Genomic DNA, 22,108 nt, shown 5'->3' on the forward strand with positions numbered 1-22,108 from the left:
CCATGGAGCTTGATGCTTTCATCCTGCCTGGTGTTACTACTTGGTCCTTTAGAATTAGAATCAATAAATCACAATGTGCATTACTGTGTTTTCTGAGTTTCTTTCCTACAATTACGCATTTTACTAAATGCCAATGCAGATGTAATAATTTAAAACTATTAGAGAGTCTATCTTTATTACAATTAATGCTAATAATTAATTTCCAGCACTCTATAATAATAATATTTTTTTACAATAATAGAGACTTTGCACTTCCATTTTGATTTTTGCTCTCTAGTGTAAGGCCCAAAATTTGCATGTAAATTTTCTTCCTGTCCTCTGTGCCAGTGAGTAGTCAGCCTTCAGATTCCAAGTGGTTCCATGATGGCATTTTTTAAAATTCATAACTTATTTTAATAGAAAAGTGAACTGTGATTTCACAGATCAGCTTACTCTTTTATTTATAATTTGCAAGAGTAAAGCAGAAGGCATAAAAGCTGAAAGAAACTTTTTTTGACAAGATTGATGGCTTGATTTTTCACTATGTACAAAATCCTAGGAAATTCATTTTTGTTTCAGTCATTTATCAGTAAAGACATACTTTGAGAATGTGAACAGGCAAAATGCTAGCATTTCACTAGGGCAGGATTAAAGCCCTAGGAAAAAAAAAATAAACCCTTCCAGGCTTCAGAACAAGCTGAATTGTTTAATTTGGTAATATAAATAAGAAGGTACACTCACTTAGCATCTTTACTGCCTTTGGTATGTTACTCTGAGAAAATTTCTATCGTGCTATCTTGGTGTTTTAACAACAGGCTGAAATGAGAAAGTCTCGGCCGTTAGTGAAAGTTATCAAACAAAATTGAATTGGAAAATATTCATAAGTGTTGTGCATGGCTTAGGATTTCTTTCATCAAATAACTGAGAAGAAATAGTTCAGAGTGCTTGTTACGTGTTAGATATGAAATAAATCGTTACAAAAAGTAGACTGAATGTGAATAAATTAAGTTAAACCATGATGTTTTTAGTCATAGTAAAATTTTTAATTCTAAAGTAATTTGATACCTACCATTTTTGAGATTTCGCTGAAGACAAGCATTGTGCCAGTAGTACTGGTGGAAAAAAGAGAATGTTGTGTATAGAATTTTCTTTATGCAGTTTCAGCAACAGACCCTTTTCTGTAGAAGCATATTTTTTTCAGTGTTGCTGTATGCTTAGGGAGTCGCAGTACGAGACCAATACTTCTTACATGGAAGTTATTTGGTTTATAGATAATAGTGGAGCTACTTAAAGAATATTGCTGAGAAACTAATCTACCACTGACAGTCTTCTGCAAAGCACAGCCTTATAAAATCTGGTAGCAGCCTTTGAATAATGAAACTTCATATCCTGTATATATCATCTATAAAAGTTTGTGGCTTCTTGCGCTACTTATGAAAAAACATTTCTTTCTTTTAGAATAGCGTGTTGATTTTCTTAGCAAGAAGCCCAACCTTTTAATCTGCTTTTAAACATTCAGGGAAAATGCAAATCTGATTTCCATCTTCAGTGCATGACCAATTATTGGATTGTATAATCTTTGCTTCTGTATGAAATAAAATGTTGATTGTGTTTACTCATTCAACAATAAATTATGTTGTGTGTCTATCATAACTATACATATTCATTTTGCCTACATGACTGCAAATGTAAAGTTTAAAACTAATAAAACAAAATTGCATTAGATCAGCTTTCTGTATGACATTTTTTTCCTTAATGGCATATCTTAGCAGAAATTTTATTTTAAAAATCATTTAGAACTTGCATTTGCTGTCAGTTTAGATCAGGACAGTTTTATATCAGTTACAGTAGGGAAAACCAAAAACTGCTAACTCATCAATGTGACCTGCTAATTGAGTGTCTTGTCGTCTTCAGCATATTTAACATAGTCACATACCTTCCTAAACAGCTCATTCTAAGAAACTGATCATACAGAAGAAAGTAGTTCCTTAAGTCATTGCCTATACATTATGCTCGGGGCTGCTGTTACTAAAGCTGCCTTTGCTACCTCAAATTGGAATACTGAAAGATAGAATCCTTTAAAATTGTACGTAATCTTCCCTTACCTCAGTGTCCCTACATAAGGAAATGTGGTTCAGCGGCCTAATGAAAGGTGGATGGATTGACTGTTTAATGCTCCTCTTTGTACAAGTGGGAGGTTGCAGCTAACTGATGTTTAGTCCCCATCAGTCTCCATGGGCTCTTCAGCAGCCGCCCTGTTTTTGCATCAGGAAAAGTTGGGTTGACTGATGGAGCACCTCCTGTGCTGCTGTCCTAGCATTTGTCTCTGTTTTGTTTGCAGCAAATGGAATTTGAGGCTAGTTTAGCTTAATGTCCAAAGATGGAAAAAACTCCTGTAACTTAGAGGAGTTCAGCTGTGGAAGGCTAGTGGCAAGATACCTTCAGTAGTTGTCCCTAAATCCTGAAGAGTTTATTTTTTTAATGCTATTATCTTGAACTCAAGAGGTTATGCTCCAAGGCTCTTTTTAGAACCTAAATTTAAGAGTTGATTTTTTTCCAAGGCAAAGGATTCTGTCTTCCATTGGACTTCAAGCATCTGTTGAACATATAAAACACTGCATGCATTAGGCTTCCAAGTGCTACAAGTGGACTTCACCTGTGCAGAGCTTACTGCAGAATCTTATGTAGAGAAATATTTCAAGAATTTCAAATCCTACTGTCAGTTTTTGTATTTTGCTGGAGATAGCATCCAGAGTTGTGTTCACAGTCACAAGGCAGCTTGAGCAGCATTTTAGCATAACGTTTGCTTTAGGGTGTAACTTGCAAGTGTAAAATAGTGTGTTGTTTAAACCATTTTACTGCTGTTTCAGCAATGTTTGCCAAACTGTTTGTTTTTCAGGAATCTACTGGTCCCTTGTATGGTTTTACATTTGTTGGGATGATAATAGCTTTTTTCCTGTTGATTCAAACAAGCCCTTGGACGTACTATGTGTACTGTCTGTTGCCAGTACCCATATGGTATGCAGTTGTGAGAGAGTGAGTACAGAATACGTTTTACAAAGAATGATTTATAAAACCAGATCTGTGTTTCCTTTTTGTTGACAATTAAAATATTCCTTGTAAATTTTGGAGAAAATAGTTACAGTTTTATTAAAATTGCTGAAATGTTTTCTGAGGTATTCCAAGGTACTCTGGTTTGTATTTCACTTGATGTGTTGAGCAGTTTCCAAACAGATTAATACAACTGCCAGTTCTAAAGATAGTTTTCCTATTAAGAAACATAAGTTCATGTCTTTCCAATATGTTTTCAGTGCTCTGGTAACTGAAGCAAATGGGTGTTAAAAACTTGGGCAAATTACTTGTAGAGCTGACTGGCTTTGTAAAACAGGGTGGGTTGTTCCCTTTCTTTCAATTATTTTTAGATAGTGTGATCCTGCAAAGTGTTTGGTATGTGAACAACATTTGCTTTTGAAGAGGATGTGCCAGCCATGTTGAGCGTTGTGCTCTGGTATCAAAACAAACTTGTCTCGCTTGGCTCTCCTTTAACTTGACTGAATGCTCCACATCCGAAAAGATTTGTTATTTTCTGATTTCTATTGCTTCCATAATCCACTGGCAATTCTGTAGATACCAGCTAGGTATTATTCAGGGAAAATGAGACCAACTGCAGTTAGATAATGAGCTGCCTCATAAAACACTGGAAGAGCTAACTGGGGATTTTTTTTTCTGTCTAAAGCTTGTGAATGTTTCATCAGTTATGGCTGACATTAAGCACAGCATAACCAAAAATGTTCATAAACTCAGAGTCAATTTGGATAAAGAGAGATCTGAAGTTTGTCCAAATACTCACAAAGATATGCCAGAAATGGGAGGGAAAAAAACCTGAAAGGTTTTATTGTAGGTTTTGTATCAAATTCAACTGGGCAGAAGGCGCCTCAGGCCATCACTCAGGCTGTCTCCTAGCTGCAGGCAGGATCAGTGATACCTTAATCATTTCTTGTGCTCTGAGCCTTCACCCCTGCCTTTCAAAGCTGAAATTCTGTATTATTTCTGTTGTATTAAAACAATCATTGTCTTGTTCCATTGTTTTGAACAGACTTCGTGTTATTCAAGACCCTGCTGCAAATCTCTGGTCATTTCCTATTGGTCAGTCTCTGGGCTTCCTGTTGATTTGTATACTGGGAATTGAACTACTAGTAAGTATTTTATTCATATGTATCAATGGAGTATCTCATTGCTAGCATTTTATCTTTTTGAAGAATTGTAAATTTTATTTAATGTGTGTGGTTTCAGTCTTATGTTGGATTTTCTGTTAGGTTTTCAGCTTTTTCTACCGCTCTACACTTACTGTGGGTCTTCTTGTCTTTGCTGGCTGGCCAGTGATCACACAGCTGTGGATTCAAGCAAAGGTACTGCATTTGCTTTGCTTAACAACAACACCAAAAAAACATTTAATAAGGATGTTGAGTTTAATCTCTTCTGATTCTTGTTCAGTTATGCACTTACTCTGTTCTCTGTTGTCAGCAGCATGTAGCAAAGCAAAGGAATTTAATATGATCTGGATAGATTCCTCGTAGGTTAGACAAGCAAGAATGCAGCTTAGGTATCAAAACTGATTTGTCTGATATTGTGACTGACAGCTGACATTCTAGTGTGGTGTTTTTATGCAAGAACAGTTGTAATCCAGAAAGTCTGACAACTTTCTAGATTTTTTTCTGAAGTCCTCTATCACAGTTGTCAGATATCATGCTGCTGTCCTTGTTTCAGGATAGCAGAGTTAACTATTTGTTTACTGTTGTTAGTGATAAATAAGAAAAATGATTAGCTTAAAATCAAATGAAATGTACATTGTTTGTTGAATTGCCGCAGTGACAAAAGCGATGACGTGCACAATCAGTGAAAACTTTCTACCATTTTAGAAGTAACTGAAAAATGCTTCTCGTGTCTTTGTTGTCTGCAGTCAGCTGGCATATATTGTTCCTCAGAGGCAGCTTCCTAAACCATTTTTCACAGGAACAAATTCCACTTTGGTAGATATGGATGTGAAGTGGCACAGTCTTTAATATGAGACAGTTGTTCCATTTGTTCGTTTAAATTCTTACTTCACAGACTACCTAAAACCTAGAGGTCTGGGAAAGAATTAGCATTTTAATTGAAATAGCAATTTGGATAAAAATTTAAAATCCTGCTTTGCAAGAACTTTTGAGATGTAAATTTGTACTTGCTTATTTATCCTTTTTTAATTGTATTTGAGTAATCAAGTAGCATGTCTTGAAGTGGAAGAGGCATAGTGTAGCACCAAAAATATCCTTTTAAAGTCTAGCATCTGACTTGAGGTAGAAAACTTTAAGTGATGTAGCTCTTGCTGACTTTATTGAGAACAAAATACCTGGGATTCTTTCCCCATAGCATTGTCTTCAATAGTATTTTGACACTGTGGAAATGAGATTATTTTCTATTAAATTGAAGAGCTGTAATATGAATGACTTTGTACCCCTTTTCAGTTCATTTTATTAATGATAGATACAGGGTGGGGGGGGATATCTGTTGGGAGGTGCTCATAGCAGTTGTTAGTTCACTGTACATTTATTTTCTGTTTAGACAATGGTCTGTCCAGGTGACTTCAAAATATCCCACATTTCTTTCTTTCCTTTAGAGAACAACATTGATCTGGACTCTTCTGTGTGTGCTCCTGGCAGTATTTCCTTTAATGCCTGTTGTAGGAAGAGAACCAAACATTCCTCTGGTGTAAGGATTTCATCTTGTTCTTTAAACTTTTCATTTCCCTCTTTGATATTCAAAATTTAGGCTGACTTGATATATGCAAGGAATTATATTATTGAAAGCTGGCTGAGACAGGTATTGAAATTCAGAATTTAAATAACTTGATTATAGAGACCTCAGTTATTCACTAATGTGAATGAGAAGAGACTTTTAATACTCTTGCAGTACTTCAAAGAAAGTCACATCAATTTGCCCTTTGCATTATTCTGTAATTTCTTGTGGAGGGAAACGTTTCTCGTAATACCAAAATATGCAAATCATACATGAAAATAAAGGTCGTTGTTAAAGGAGGAGCTTTGCTGGGGTGCAAACATGGTAAATAATGGTGACATGAATAAGAACATTGATTCAGAAGCAATTTACTTTGACAGAGTCTTTCTTAATTCCTCCATCTAACATTGAGTAGTTTGTTTTTGAATAATGTTCTGTAACTAATGAGTTATTCAGGGAAATAGAACAAATACGGTGACAAGAGTTCTGTCATCTGCTACTCTTTCACTGTGTGGGCATTCTTGTCTATCTGGATGCAATCCAGTTGATTAGCCTGAAGGAGTTAGCCTTTTGGTATCCTTCTAGCTACTGCAGAGAGACCTGAATTGACCTAGGCTGCAACAGCTCCTTCTGCTCTCTGACAGAGGATACTGTGCCCCATCAAAACCAGGCTATGTGGTGCCTGATCCTCAGTAAAAAATGGGAAGAGAGTAGCAACATATGATTGCAGAAAAATTATGAGCCCAGATGTTTTCCAAATTATTTACATTCTGCCTCGGTATTTTTCACTGTAGTTTAAATCTACCCATTGGAAACCCTTCCTATTTGTGTTGCTTGGGAATGTTAGGAATATTCAAGACAGATATTCAACAGCCATAATGCTTGTTCTTGGCTTTCTATACCAATTTTTGCTGGTTCAAACTGAAGTTTTTTTTGTTTTTTAATTCTTTATAACAGCCTAGAAATTCTTTATAACAGCTTAGAAATCAGAATGGAATTAAATTATAAATTACCTTCAAGTCTTCCTCCCTGACATTTCTTTACATTCACCTTACCCTGACTATACATCCTCCTATTTATTCTTCTAATGAAACATTCTACCTCTGAAGCAGCTTGTGCTTGTCTGAGTCTTGTCAAGAGAATTTTGAAGTTGAAAAGATTTGAAGTAACAATGAAAAATATATGTATATGTGATGCTTCAGGATATTAAAGATAAGGAGATGGTGGAAGAAAAGATACAACAAGATGAAATTAAAGTGCCAGTGAGTAATATTTGCATTTATTAAAGCTGTTCTTGAACAGGGTCACTATAGGTCAGGACAGGGCCTCTTCAGTGCATTAATAAAATGTGTATGGTGTGAACAGGAAGCTCCTAACTGAACTCAGTAGTAAAAAGGAAGTGTATGGGAGATGAAAGCAGAATCATATGACCAAGTAGGAGTACAGAGCTGCAGTCTAAATATACAGAATGAGTTTGGAAAGCCAAAGTCGTAGTGAGGGGTGTAAAGTGCAAGCAAGACACCAAAAAGGAATGAAAGGAAAATTTGGGAAAATGTGACTCTGCTCCTAACTGGAACAGGGGACTTGGTGGCAAAGAACACAGAAGAGGCTGAGACCTTCCTTGCTTCCATCTTTACTGACAAGTCTGATCTTCAGGATCCCCACCCTATAAGCCACTGGTACTTGTGGGAAAGTCTGGAGTAAGAAAGACTTACCTTTAGTGGAAGAGAGTCAAATTAGAGAACGCTTAAACTGGACATGTGAGTCTGTGGACCCAAGAATGCTGAGGAAGCTGGCTGATGTCACTGTGAGGTCATTCTTGATAATCTTAGAAGAGTTGTGGTGGTGGGATGGGGAGAGTTTCTTGAGGAATGGAAGAAAACAACTGTAAACTGGCTGAACTATGAAGTTCAAAGGGTTACAGTCAGTGACATGAGTCCAGCTAGAGGCCAGTCAGTAGTGGTGTACCCCAAGGGTGAGTTCTGAGACCAATATTAAGTAAAGACTGATTCTTGGCATCAGATTGAATAGTATCCATTTAAAAGACAGGAAGAAATGGGCACGAATTTAGGTACCGAAAAAAAAAAATCCATTTAAACATAAACTTTTTTACAGTGAGGGTAGTCAAACACGGAACAGATTGCCCAGACAGGTTGTGGAGTTTGAATTGTTGGAAATATTCAACACCCAACTGGGTCATTGCCCTGAGCAGCCTGCTGTAGTTGACCATACTTTGAGTTGAACTGGACTGTTCTCTAGAGGTGCCTTCCAATCTCCATTCTGTGACTGAGTAGCCTGCAATTGTGTTCCTATATTGGGTAGATCATTAAATGAAAACTACCTTTGCAATACAGCTTGAGCAGACTGATTTTACATATGAAATAGTTGTACATTTTTGTTATGTCTGAGACAACACCAGGAGTGGAGCAGTCACAAATGGACATTTTGGACAGTAGTCTTTCTGTGCTGAGGCCAAGTGACAAACGGAGGTAATTGAAAATAGCTAAAATTGATGGGTAACAAAGCATGTATGTGTCCACAATGGTGATTTTTGCCACTAAGCTTCTGAAAAACACATAGGTGACTCTGGATTTTGTTTTTCAGGAACTGAATATTAAATTTCTTTAATGTATTTTGTCTTGATAACTGCAACAAGTTATTTCCCCTTAAGAAGAAGGCATCTATTAAAAAACCTGATTTGGTACTTTTTGGTCACATTTCTGATGTTCTTCTTGTTCTTCTGTTTTTATAGAGTAGCAGCTGGTTTGACGACACTTTTGATCTCTTGCTTCTCCTTAGCATCCTTTTCTAGAAGTAAAAATAAATACCAAAGTAAAGAAGATCTGAAAGTATATTTTTATCAGGTAACTTGCTACTTTACAGTAATTCTGAATGTTAGTGTTTTAACCTGCAAATTTTTGCATACTTTAAGAACCTTTTCCCACCAAAGCCACATTATTCAAGAATAAATCGATTGTTGTTGAGTTTTCCCCTTTACTGTCCTCTTCAAGAGGACCATATGCTCATGATATTCATTTTATATATCGTGATGCTGTGTTCCCAAAGTTCATACTGTACATATTTATTTGCTTTGGTACATAGATGTGCATACACATTTTGTTAATCTTCTCCAAGAATTTGAGAGTTTATCCTGCCTCCAGTCTGTGTATGTAATTCCCAATGACCTTTGCATGGATTGCCCGTGCACACTAAGGACAAGTTTGTTGGTTGAGGATTTCTTTCCATTTTCTGAGTAGGTGTTCCATTTGTTAAATCTTCTTTCAGATGGAAGATGGCATTTTTCTTAGCAACTTCTTGAAATATGTAGATCTTTTCATAGCAGTTGCTAATTAAGTTCTAGAGAGCTTTTAAGATTATAATAATGCTTTGCATGTCTGCTATTCTCATTTAAAAAAAAACAACTTAGAAGATAATGGTTTTATTTTGGGATTAGTAATGTTTCTTAAAAGCTTTATTGATTATTACTTATATGGTGGAATTTCCTATTGAGCTAAGGCAAAGCATTCATTATATTGTTGGAGTTTTTTTTTTTTTGAAATGGAATTCAGATTGGTTAAGAGGAAGAGAGGCAAGAATATTGAAGTTTTAAAATGCCTTTCCCTGAGTGCACACACGTTTATAATATGGAGGTGGTTTCTCTTAATGTTTCGAGCTTTCCTTGGAAAAGAGTTATCAGCTCCTGTCCTATGTATTTCCAGTAAATATATACTCAGCCGTGGACTCTTCTCACTGGAAAGCTTGGAAACAACTGATCCTGGATGAGGGAGTGAGAGTGCCACTAGGTGGGCATCTGGCAGCCATCCAAGGTCAACCCACCATGTAACTGCTACAGCATCTCAGCAGGGTGACTTTGTGAAGAAACTCATAAATAGGGAGGTGGAAATAGATCTGTAGTCAGGGAGTAATACCAGATGCTTCTTGAGCCAACTTCGGAGACAGGAAATTCTGCAAGCTCTGAGATACTTAATTAGATGGCAACATTTTGCCTGCTTGTTCAGGGAGAAGCAGCTTCCTTTTCTCCCAACCTACAAGAAGATCGTAAAGTTCCTCAAATTTCTCCTTAATCAGGGGATATTTTTACAACAGTGACATCTAATTACTACTCTCTATTAGATTTTTATTTCAAAAGCTTTCTTAAGAGTGAAAAATAGGGGATTCCTCATTCACTCTGGATGAAGAAAGGATTGGGAAGAAAGAGGGAGACTAACATTACAGACTAGAAGAGGGAGAATAACATTACAATGGCATTATGAATGTTTGTCAGTTAAGGTCTTGTTTTATAGTTAAAATGTTTGTGATTGCTCTGAATTGTCAAGAATGCAAAAGGAAAATGTTTGTCAGAAGACCGGTGTTTTTTCTAGACAACATTATTCTTTTGCTTTCCCTTTAGTTTTTCTTTTGAGTTGGAGTTTTCAGAAGGAATGGAGCGGGGAAAAGAATCGATTTGGAGTATTTTGAACTCATGGCGTCTTCGCATCAGATAATATGTACCTATTTTGCAAAGACAGATGGTGATTGGGGCACTGATGTTTGTACACATGATCAGGTTCCTGCTTTGCGTCTGATGAGAGGTTGCTGAAGGATAATTTTTATGGCACCCACGTATCTATTTGTTGGAGGCCATCACTGAAAGCGATGCTTTCCTCTGATACGTTGTTACCATTTACACTGAAAAATAAGATTGGTTGCTTGATTTCTCTCGTGAATGAAAGGATAGTTTACTTTGCTTTCTTCTTTGTGTGCTTCCCTCCTGTCAGTCATTGACTGAAGTAGGAGGAAAAACAAAGCATCCTTTCTGTACATGCAGTCATTACAGTATGCCTTGGGATTCCCTTAACAACTTCGCTAACCTTTTTTGTAGGTTCAACAATGGAGAAGGAATAGCTGGTAGTTCTAGCTTTTCTTCTAAATTTAGAAAGAGGGAAGCACAGCATTACCTAAGCTTTTTGAAGGATCTTTTCCTCTTCAGAAGACAACTTTCTCCTTTCTTGTCCAAGTGAATTTCCTTTTCTATCTGAGAACTAGCCAGTAGTGAAGATAATATATCTGGTAAAGAATAAAGTCTACTCCATTACATTAACTGCTCTCCTTTTGTCAAAAAGAAATGTAAGTAACCAGGGAGCCTGGTTACTTGTGTAACCAGTGTACCAGACAGTGTAAGCAAAAAAAAACAAAAACAAAAAAGACAGCTTGTACATAGCTCCCCCCAGTGAAGATAAGTCCCTCAGATCCAGTCCTGAACTGTGTATTTTTGTGTTGGTTTTCCCATGGATGGGACATAATGTACAACTTGGCAAATGAATATGAACTGAAACCTGTATGGATTTAAATGTCCACTTACAGGCAACTCAGTAGTTAACTGTCTTTTGTACCTAGAGATTATGGATTTCCTACACTGTCTTAGCCTTACTGACACAAGTTGTCCCAGACAACCAAACATCATGATCAAAAAGTTTTTTTCAATGAAAGGGTATAAATAAGAAAGTAAATATAAAAGCTTAACTAACTTAATTATGATTACAGTTGCCTTTTGGTTACAAAATCTTCAGTTATGTTTAGACCTACATTTGCAGTTTTGATATATGTCACTGTTTGCTTGAGGCAGAAGATACTAATTACTTCCTTACTTTTTCTGAAAATTGCCAAGAGATTTTCAGATTTTCTTTTCATATTAAAGCAGGAGTAACATTTTGTTTCTGAATTTTCTTTGCTGTGACGAGAGTGTTGTTTTTCGATCAGTGCTACTTCTGTCTTAGAGAGGGCTTCAGGAACGGTGAAAATTGAGGTTTTTTTTATAATCCATAAGCTGGACTGCTGAAGAATTTACCATGTGACTTACTTTTTTTGCTGGAGTTTATCTCTTTGCCAGCAGTTTCATAGTTGAAGTCCAGTTTTTGTTGCATTACTGAAAACACTGTTGTTACTGGCTGATTTGTTCTGGACCAAACTGTTATTCCAAGAGACTTGAGCTTCAAGCAGGTCCAAGGTGGCAGCTGATTAATTTTCTCCTCTAAATTACTTAAAGCCACAGTAGGAATCCACATCCGAACTGTAGAGTTGGAGAACAGAAGAAATCCAACAGATGATTCTGGTTCTTACACTATTCTTTCCATGGGTTGCTATTATGTATGGTGCTTAGGATAATTGCTGGCAAAGAGGTGCTGATGTCACCCTTGATTTCCTATTTCTAGCTGAGACCTACAGATGACCATTTCTCAGAGGTCAGCCCTTAGACTGTTCAGGGATAATCTCTGAACTTCAGTGGAGGTGTAAAGGGGGAAAGAAGACAGGTTCTTAGCTGGAGATCTCTGCTTACACATCCAAGTTACTTCCAAGCTGCTCCACAACCCTGAAGATGTCTTTGAAGACTGAGAGCAGTTTGGATGTTAGCTGAACTGTCAACACAGAAGTCTCTGAAGCGGATACCAAGGCACTGGCATAGATCTAGCAGAAGTAAATGGAGTTTACTGACATGCTCTGATTATCATGAACCTTAAAAGGCACAAGTTATACTATGGGTGATGACTACAAGTGCAAAGTGACAGCAACTAGGAGATAGTAGGAGTTTACCAGAGCTCATGACACTAAAAGAAGTTGAAAAGTTGCATCAAGGGGGAGAGAGATATGGCTACAATACAGCAGTGATCCCAAATAAGCATCAGAATGGGCCAATTTCCTGAGCCTTTGGAGGTGTACTCCTTTGATCTAGTTTGTTAATGGCAGACAAAATGCAACTTACATATTCTTGAGCCATGAAATTAAACAGAATGAGGAGATACTGAGCACCTCTGAAATTGAGCCGAAAAAGGATCCTGACTGCCGGGCAGGTCCTCTGGGCAGGGTACCGCTAGATGTCAGTGTGTCTGGATGGGAAATGGCTGCTATTCATATGGTAAAAAGGGAAGGCAGCGAACGCTGTGTAGTTTCTTCTTAGAGTGCCATTTTAAAGCGCATTTGCAAAGTGCTGTGTATGCTTGATTTGCCTTTCAGTGAAATTAGGAAGTTGTGAACAAATGACAATAGCTGAATACTTGGCCCAAACGTTTTCTTGAATAACTGTCTACTTACAAAAATGACTGTGGTAATTTTCTCCCCTCCCTTTTTTTTTTTTTTTTTTTTTGGGCTCATACTTGATGACTGGTTGACATCTCCTGAATTAGCCCAAAACAAAAACCCTTCCATCTTACTGCTTCTCCAAAGCAGAGGTTTCTGCTTGAGGTGGCTCAGACTATTTCATCTGAGTAATTTGCTAAAGCTGCAGCTTCTTTGTCCTTTACACTACACCTATAGTTTGTGCTGCTGCTATCTCTTCTCCCAAGACCTATGCAGCCCATGCAAAGCTCTTAACTACACTTTCCCTTCACCCTGTACCTGATCCTGCAGTGAAGCCAGAAGTTGTGCTGATTCTTCATGGCTGCCAGTCCAGGACATGTACTCCTTGGCGTACTTCATCTGCTTGGCTTTTTGTTTGGTTCCTTTTATCACAGTTGCACTTACTTTAATTAAAAATTATGGGTAGAAAATGGTAGAAATACTCAACTTGCACATCAGAGTCTTCCTCAGAGTTCCTGTTCTTCTGTTGATTCAGATGAGGTGTTTATGCAACTGGAAAGCATATTTACATATTTAATATGGAATGGCAGAGATTTCCAGACTAACTATGTGTTTCTTTGATTTTTTTCTCTTTCTAGATGTTCAGTATTGCACTTTCAACATATGTTGTGAGCAGTACTCATAACAGTCTTAAAAACAAGCAAGGATTGCCTGTATTCAATCAAATTATCAGTTGGACGACTCTAGGTAAGCATCTTCCTTCCCAAACTTGTTTTCTAATATTTTTAGTGTTAGGGGTTGGGTTGAGTATCAACATCTTACTGTTCCACATATTTCTTGATTTCTTAAAATTTGATAATGTGTTTACTAAGTTTTTTCTCATAAACACATTGGGAAATTTTCTAGAATAGTACTCCTTTTTAAGGTTGTTATAAAACACTAACAACTGAGTTTACAAGTAGCTTTTTCTTTTGTTCTGAATATCCTTTTTAGGGTTATAGTAATACAAATGCCGTTTTTGTTTACTTGAAGCCAGAGAAGAGTTATCTGAGGTGTTCTACAGACAAGCCAGATAAAACATGGGGACGTGAGGAAAAGAATGTTGCTGTATTTCAGTAAAAACTAAAGCTGCAGCTGACAGCAGAGACCCTTGGGTTACTGGATGTGCTTTTCGGATCTGACTTAAAAAATGCTTATGAACTAATAAAATTAGTATATGTTTGATATCTGTTAGAACCTAATTATTAAAGAAAAAAAATTACAACTCTGGATTTTTCACTGCTCTTAAATTAAAATTGTAGGATCATTAAACAGAGCAAATGTAATTATCACTGGGGTTATGATATAAAGTAAAGTAATTCGTTTGGTATTTCAGCTGTAAAATAATTTCTGTATGGCTCCATTAGCAAATGTTAGGCAGCATTTATCCCTGTCTGATCCAAAATGTGGGAATTGTTTTAGACCAAAAAACTTCCCCTCTGAAGTTTGAAAGCAGTAGTTTTCTAGAACTCAGGACCTATAATTTAGATGTAGCTTCATGGAAGAATTATTACTCTTGTTCTCTTGTTGCTGGACGTCCTGTATATTGTGTATATTCCTGTACTGGTGACATTGCTTTAACTTAATCAAATCCTGTCAGTTCTAGAAGTCTTACTTCTGTTTGAGCAAATTCAAGACCAATACAAGTGATTGTGATTACTGTTTGTGTGGGGAATATTCTTCATAATGTAGTTTTGTTTTCCTTCCATCCTTCCTTCCTTTGTAGCCTACTAAGCTAAGTGCTTGTCTCTGTGTGGATGAATTCCTTGCAGTTTTAAAGTCAATGAAATCAGTGATGTCCTGCTTGGCTTACTGTAGCAGGAACTGAGGGTAAAGGCTATCATTCTTATCTGTGTGACAGTGAAAGAAATGTGTCTTTTATCTATGAGATTATTTGGGAAATCAGAGAACTCTAGTATATCAGAAATTCTCTTTGCTGATAGTGGTGTTTCTATGACAAAAATAAAGCTAAAATGAAGTAAACTATGTATCCTCTTTGCTGCCATGCTGGTATTGAATATTTTAGCAAAATTTTTCAGACTGGAAGTAATCTTTCCAAGTGGATATGATATTCCAGGTAGGAGCCTTATGCATTTGTTGAAGTTGCTTTACATAATTAAACACAGAACTAAGCAGGTAAAAAGCTAGGGCATCCAATGGAATGTCCTCAGTACTCCTCCTGAAGAGAGATTCCTTGTCATAAGCACAACAAGCAGTTGCATAACCACAACAAGCATCTGCCTTGTCATTAGCATCCACCAAAAATGTGACATAATGCCTGTGTTATGCAAGAGCAGGAAGGTAATCATCCCTCTGTATACTCAGCACTGCTGAGGCAGCATTTTGAGTACTGCGTTCAGTTTTGGGCTCCTCACTACAGGAAAGACATTGAGGTCCTGAAATGTGTCCAGAGAAGGGCAACAAAACTGGTGAGGGGTCTGGAGCACAAGTCTTATGAGGAGCAGCTGAGGGAGCTGGGATTGTTCAGTCTGGAGAAGAGGAGGCTCAGGGGAGACCTCATTGCACTCTACAACTTTCAAACAAATTGTTATCCCCTCTTCAGATAGCCATTTTGATGAATATGAAACCTACTTTTAAAAAATAATAATTTTAGACCTAAATTAAAATTTTAAAGAAAGACTGGTTTGAGAGGAATCAGGCAAGTTTACTCATGTGTGCCTACAAGCCTGAAAAAAGGACTTTCTGGCTTCAGCTGTTAAGCTGTGTGGTTGCTGCAGTCCCTGTATGGTAACCACAAACATACAGAGGTAAACCCAGGAGGCACAGAGTGATTCCAGCCACTTCCATGTTCTTCAGAACCTTTTTAGTGTTACCAGATGTTTCTAAATCAATATACATTATGCTTTAAAGTTTTCATCAGCATACCATAGCATCTAGCCAAGTTTTGGGGAATTTCACATTATAATTGTACAAGAAACGTGTACTGAGACTTTATAGGTCAGCCAGAAGTGTGCAAGTTTTTTGATGGTTAATATTTCATGTGTCATATCAAAGTCGGAAAGGCTAATTATCATCTGCCACACACACATCTGTTTTCATCTGTGATTGTATACAGAGAGCGATGCACATCTGATGCACTGAGCGTCATTCACAAGAGTCTAGTTGCCACACTGAATTTCTTTCCAGCTTTTCTGGCTTGCAGTGAGTGTCCCTGGAGTTCCTCCTTACGCTGAGCCTTCTGTAAGCACGGAAAACTACAAGTGATGCTAGAAGGCTGAAGCACTGTTGAGATGAAGTCCCTTATTCTGTAATTGTAGCAGTGGCCAAGACTAAAAGCCAGGAAATGAAATGAAGGTTGCAGAAACTGCCTCATTACTCTTCCATAGATATGTTACATAGATACTGTGACAATAAGCAGAACAAAACAGATGTACTTACTGTATATTATAGTTTGATTTCTGTTCCTTAATAGAATAAGTAATTATGACTTAATGATGAAGCAACCTTTGAGTGTTATTTGATAGTGAGTGGACCTTCTTACAGTGAAGAATCACACCAACACTGTTTGTCCACTCACTTCCTTATAAGTATATTACATAAAATTTTCATATTTAAAAACAAGCAAACAAACAAACAAACAAAACCCACATGTTTAAAATGGCCAAATCAGAGCAATTCTTTTCCTTCTTCCTTTCCTGACTTCAAGCACCTGGATACTTTTCCTCTACTTTTCTTCCTCTTTGCTCACTCTCTTCCAGTAGCTTCCCATGAGCCCCTCGGGAAGGGTTAATGAAAAAAGAAAAAAGCCAAAATTCGGACTTTCTTCAGCAGAAGTAACTTTTCAAAATAAGTAGGGCATGTATGACCAATATAGAATTTTTGTACATAAAGCTGTCAAGATTTGAAGAATGTTATGTTGTTACTGAGGAGGAAATGTTCTGCATGCAATGACTGACAGGTCTTCCTTTATTGCAGCTTCTTCCTCTGCATTGCCATTACTGAGTCCCACGTTGCTCTTCCAGCGACTGTTCAGCATACTGCTTTCACTGATGGCCACCTACCTGCTCCTCAGCACAGGGTATTTCTTACTCTATTTGTTTTGTTCTTGCATATGAAAATCAGGGGCTAAATGTGAAATTGTCTGCTGAATCTCACGAGCATTCCTGTTAAAGATATGATGCTTGCTTCCAGCTCTAATCTCACTGTGTATTTCTTTTTCAGTTCCCTGAAGAATATTTCAGGGGAACTTCCGCAGTTCTCTTTGTATTTATTATAAGCTCTCTGTTTTTGTTGACATTCCTTTCAGCTAGACCAAACAGAGACTGAAAGGATGCATATTCAAGCAGTCTTGCACTAAAATAAGAAAATCTGTTTTAGTTTACATCTTCTGTTGTTTAGTACGTGCTTTTCTGTTCAGAAAGAAAAGTGAAAAAAGTAAAGGAGATGTGATGGGAAATAAGTAGCCTTAAAATAAGCGATGTATGGAAAGTCATGGAAGTAACTTTTTTCAAAAGGGTGCTAGGCTCCCAGAAAGAGCAGAGCTTGCTCCTCTCTTGGGCAAAAGACAACCCTCTGGAGGTTTAAGTGAAGAAAGCTCCATGTCAGCTAACTGGCTTTTTGTCCACTCAGTAGCTCTTAAAAGCACAACTAGCAGGGAATGTTGGAACCATCCCTTTCACCTCACGTCTCATTTATCCTCTGGACATAATTACACTGGGAAATTAAGTGGAATAAAATATTCTACAGCAGATATTTTGCAATAGCTGCCTCTTGTAGCTATGCTTATTTCAGATCAAGCACCTTTCTAATTTTTATCTCCCACCTGCCCCTTCCTCCCAGTTCACCGTTATGGTTGTGATTCTAGTGTTACTTCTGTCATTGCACACACTCTTGCACTTGACTTTCTTAACTTGTCCTGCTACTGGATAAAGCATGCATGTTGTTTTTCATGAGAGTGGCAACCTCCCTTTTTATGCCATGGCCCTGCACCAAACCACTTAAATGCTGACTGCTCTCTGGCGCCTTCCTACAGTGTTCACACAGACCAACAAATTCAGAAAATTATTTAAAAAAAGAAGAAAAAATTGCAACAAAATCCAGGTTCTGCATTTGTCTCCTCAATGCTCTGTTAATATTCCAGCACTTTCTAGCTGTAGCTGGGTAGAAGTATCGAAGCTAGCTGCAGAGCATAGCTTCTTACAAGTTGTCACTCAGTTGAAGACATTCAGTTTGCAGGCAAGCATAGACAACTGTGAGGCTTGCAGGTACTTTTGCTGCTGACAACCCAAGCATTGTCATTTGCACATTTCTTAATTGCTTGTCATTTTTATAATTAAAAGAAAAGTCCAAAACCTTTTGTTCCTGTTTGAAAGCAGTCTGTAGCTACACAATCAGGGAATTATAGAGACTATACCGGGATTAAATGCAATCTTTCTCTTAATTTTAGACAAATTAGTAGTTTTGTCAGTATTGGTGTCACAGTCACTGTTGGTTTTAGAATTTTATCTGAAAGAAAAAAATGAGAAGCACTGTGAAGTGCACCTGGAATATAGAAGGCAGGGAAAAACAAGGTTTTCTGATCCAGCTCCTGGCAGCTGGATTGAAGTCACCAGTATGAGGTTGTTTGTGTAAAGAGACACACTTCCTAAATGCTAAGTTGGTCTGAACTTCTCAATAAGTTTTACTGTAATGCTTTCAATTTTGAAGAAAACAAGGGCTGGGTGTGACTTTTTTTTTCCTGTTTCTTTTTAAATTTTATTTGGATCAGTTTTATTAATCTTATCAGTGGGAATTCAGCCAATATTGTGGCAACAATCAGATAAAGAAATGGATGCAAAACACAACTGAGCAAAGCTGAAGCATTCTGCCTGTCTTACTTGTACAGTTTAATTGTGGTGTGGCTTTAAACTTCACCAACCAGCTGTGGGTACTCCTCAGAGATGGTGGCAGGGAGAGTGCTGTTGTGGCTTCCATGTATGATTTGGGTAAAGAAAGATAAAATAAATATGATGGCATTTGATGTTAAATTGTTGCTAATAACTGCCCTTACTGTGATTATTATGTTGCTAATCAGATATGAAGCTCTATTTCCACTGGTGCTCTCTGGTTTGATGTTGGTGTGGATACAGATGGAACAAGAAGCATTGCAGCACTATGGCCTTTCACTCAAACCAAAGGTAACTGCTCCAGATAGTTATATCAGTTTAAATTACCAGAAGCATCTTCTTTTTCCTTTAGGTGCAATAAATGTTCTGGGTGATTTTCATAGAGCAAGACTTTGCATTTTCTTCTTTGGAGCTTGGGAGCCCAGTAACAGCTGTCTCATGAAATGGGAATGTGACCTTGTAGAAGATGTTTCACATCTGAGCTATTTCTAGGAATGCAGGAAATCATTTTGACTTAGTAGTATGTTCTGCCAAATACAAAGCTCTCTCTTCTTTGACACTAACACTCTCTTCTGTAACGCTAATTCAGAGTAAGGTCCAGTAACTCTTCAGATCAAGTACAGTGTCACTGTACTTTCTTTATTCTGATGGCAGTAGCGAGTGTCCACGTAAGAGACTGAAAAGAAGTATTTTCATTTCTGAAATGAGCCATGGGAAATGCAAGAAATCTTGTTTGACTTTGTCTTGCCACTTTCATCAAGAAAGGCCTTTTATTTTTGATTAGCCAGACAGCTAACTGGAGACTAAATAGGAACTCGTACAGTCTTAGATTTGCCTGGAAAAAGAGTTCTGTAATAGATGGCAATGCAACTTCTTTCACCCTAAAATTTTTGAAGCTATTTTCAAAGCCTGTGCTGCTTACACTGCTGCTTTAGATTATGTCAAGGTTTTAGTAAGCTGTGGCTATGCCATTAGTTCAGAGCCAAAGTGCCTGTTGCAGAGCTGTGTGATCGAAGCCAGGCAAATATGCAACATGGTTCTTCCCTACTTCTCCCAAGTGCTCTCCTTGGTGCTGGTCATGGAAAATCTGGGTAAGAATGCATGGGAATGGCCAGAGTTGCTTGTTAGAGTGGTGGTACACATCTTTCATGCCAAAGCAGTCACCAGAGTGGATCTCACAAATGCTGTGATATTTTTCCTTCCACAGGAGAGATGATTTTAAAGCTTGAGAGGGAATGGAATTTACCAATTTAAGGCTGGATTTCAGAAATGAAAATGGGAATTGCTTTTCATTTTTACTGTGTATACTTGAGATATTTTATGTGAGGATGTTTTGTGGCATCTGAATTGCTAAGTCAGAATCTGTGGTGCTTACCTGCGTGACAGTGTTCTGATCTTCTAGTTGTTTTTCTTTTTAAGTAAAATTCTATTAAAGCAATGTATTACATAGAAGACTAGAACAATGATGATCACTTCATTAATCAAATGCAAATGAAAAGAATGTAAGTGAGCCATAATTAGTGTTTATGTTGTTACTATCTGTATGTCATCTGACTTTTGGTTCCAAGTGAAAGGAACAATAATGCTCTCTTCTGCTTCCCACTTTTAGATTAGAAAAAGAATCTCTCAGATGCCTGTTAATACTTAGTCAAAATAAATCTGTGCTTGAGAATCCAACTCAGCTTTCTGATGTGAGATTAATTTTAATTAAAATGTTGTCGGCATTGAAAATCTGTTATTTGAATTTTTTTTCTTTTCCCCAATGAAAAGGAGTTCACTGGCTTCTAAAACTTTATGAAAATGGTTCTCTTTAGGTCAAGTGTTACTGTGATGAGAACTAAAGGAGATGGAGAATATTTTAGTATTCTCACTCACAGCATAAGTCAACTAGGGATAATTGCGGTCTTTTATTTCTGTGGGTCTTTTTTCACATACTCATGTGAGCAGTGAAAGTGATTGTGTGTAGGAGGAGGAATATTTATGATGGGAAAATATGATAAATCTAAGGCATAGAAGTTGTTTTGGTTTTTTTTAGTGTAGATAGCAGTGGAAGCTCCACTGTGTTCATTTCATCATCTCATTTGTAGAGTCTTTCTGGCAGATTCATTAAAGTATAATAAGAGAAAAAAAAGGAAAGGTTGCAGTCCTCATCATAACACCACTCTAATAACAACTGCTAGGGAATTAGGGTTATTTCTCATTTATTTCAGTAGATCTATGGTGGGTCTGTCAAAGTACATCCGTTATGTTATGTATTGATTTCTTCTGCTGTCTTTCCAGCTTGCTGTTTTCAACTTCGCCTATGCTACTGATATAACTCAATTTCGACAGCTCCACCTAGACGACATCCGCAGGTCTTTCTTCTTTGTATCCTTTTGTTGGCTGCTGTGTTCCAAGGAAAAGATGGGTTTGTTTCAATCAATCAAAAACTGTAGTCTGGTAGTGGTTGGAAATAGCAAAATAATGAAGATTATTTATCTGATGTTGCTCAAAAGACAGCGGTCTTGTACATTGCTTTTTGATGCAGCAGTAAAACAAACAAAAAACAAAAACACTGTAATGAACTGTGCTTTTTTGAAATCCATCTTCTTGGCAACTTTGTGAAGTTTGGCATCTTATAGAGTCATAGAATCATTAAGGTTGGAAAAGACTACTATTGCAGTTGAGTTAACCTTTATTCTAAGGACACTGGTTCTCAACTTTGGTTGTGTTTTATTACATTTTGGCTGCAGGGAATTCATTCAGCCTTGATAAATTAATTGGAAAAAGTGATACTAAAATTATTCTTGTTTTGTCATTTTTAGAGTATGACAGTGTATTAGGAAGAAACTGTTAATAGGTGGGCATTGGCCATGTCCAATCAGGGCAGATGAGAAGAAGAGCTCCTGCAGACTCTAACAAAACATACTGCCAGATTCTGGCCTAGAAAGGATGTGTGATACACTCAATTTTGCTGCTAGAAGAGATTTGTGCTTGAGGGGAAGGGTTGCTTGTTTATTAGCATTGCAGTTATTTTGCATTACTGTAACTGCTGATGATTTTTTTCTTTGTTTGTTTCCAATTCTCTAAAACCTTAATAATATTACAGTTTTTCTTTTTTGTTGTGGAACTGCAGTTCAGTGAAAGTGATTTGGCAGAAAGGGTAATGAGTATGCAAATGGGAGAGTCTGGAATGAGCCAGACTAGAATATACAACTTTCTATCAGAGGTGGGTCGTCACAGATGGAGGTAGGAAAAAGCTGCCTCAAAACTACTTCCAGCAAAAACAGGCTTTATAGTTTGTAGAATAACCAAATCTGATGGAGTGGATCAGAATTGCAGTCTGTGTTGTTGATTTGATTGAATTTGGGAATCTGCAGAAGCGGAAGTGAGATGGTCACATCATTAAAAAGGCA

At 37.3% G+C, this 22,108-nt stretch overlaps 1 protein-coding gene across 6 annotated transcripts in view; it reads left to right on the forward strand.

Moving 5' to 3' along the window:
* The window catches only part of PIGN (phosphatidylinositol glycan anchor biosynthesis class N), a 99,854-nt gene that overhangs the window by 59,587 nt on the left and 18,159 nt on the right, over positions 1-22,108 (forward strand). For 5 of the 6 annotated variants that reach the window (XR_002113027.2, XM_019613793.2, XM_019613794.2 and 2 more), the window contains exons 15-24: positions 2,879-3,015; positions 4,076-4,175; positions 4,296-4,388; positions 5,636-5,727; positions 6,957-7,016; positions 8,507-8,618; positions 13,467-13,575; positions 16,804-16,906; positions 18,902-19,004; positions 20,994-21,080. Coding sequence is in view for 5 of the 6 variants with exons in the window: in XM_019613793.2 (XP_019469338.1) it covers positions 2,879-3,015; positions 4,076-4,175; positions 4,296-4,388; positions 5,636-5,727; positions 6,957-7,016; positions 8,507-8,618; positions 13,467-13,575; positions 16,804-16,906; positions 18,902-19,004; positions 20,994-21,080 (996 nt within the window). In the remaining variant the exon portion in view is untranslated. The remainder of the gene's footprint in view (positions 1-2,878; positions 3,016-4,075; positions 4,176-4,295; positions 4,389-5,635; positions 5,728-6,956; positions 7,017-8,506; positions 8,619-13,466; positions 13,576-16,803; positions 16,907-18,901; positions 19,005-20,993; positions 21,081-22,108) is intronic. The other variant, XM_010708433.3, reaches the window with a different exon arrangement.

Source organism: Meleagris gallopavo, chromosome 3 (assembly GCF_000146605.3).
Source record: "Meleagris gallopavo isolate NT-WF06-2002-E0010 breed Aviagen turkey brand Nicholas breeding stock chromosome 3, Turkey_5.1, whole genome shotgun sequence".
Taxonomy (NCBI): domain Eukaryota; kingdom Metazoa; phylum Chordata; class Aves; order Galliformes; family Phasianidae; genus Meleagris; species Meleagris gallopavo.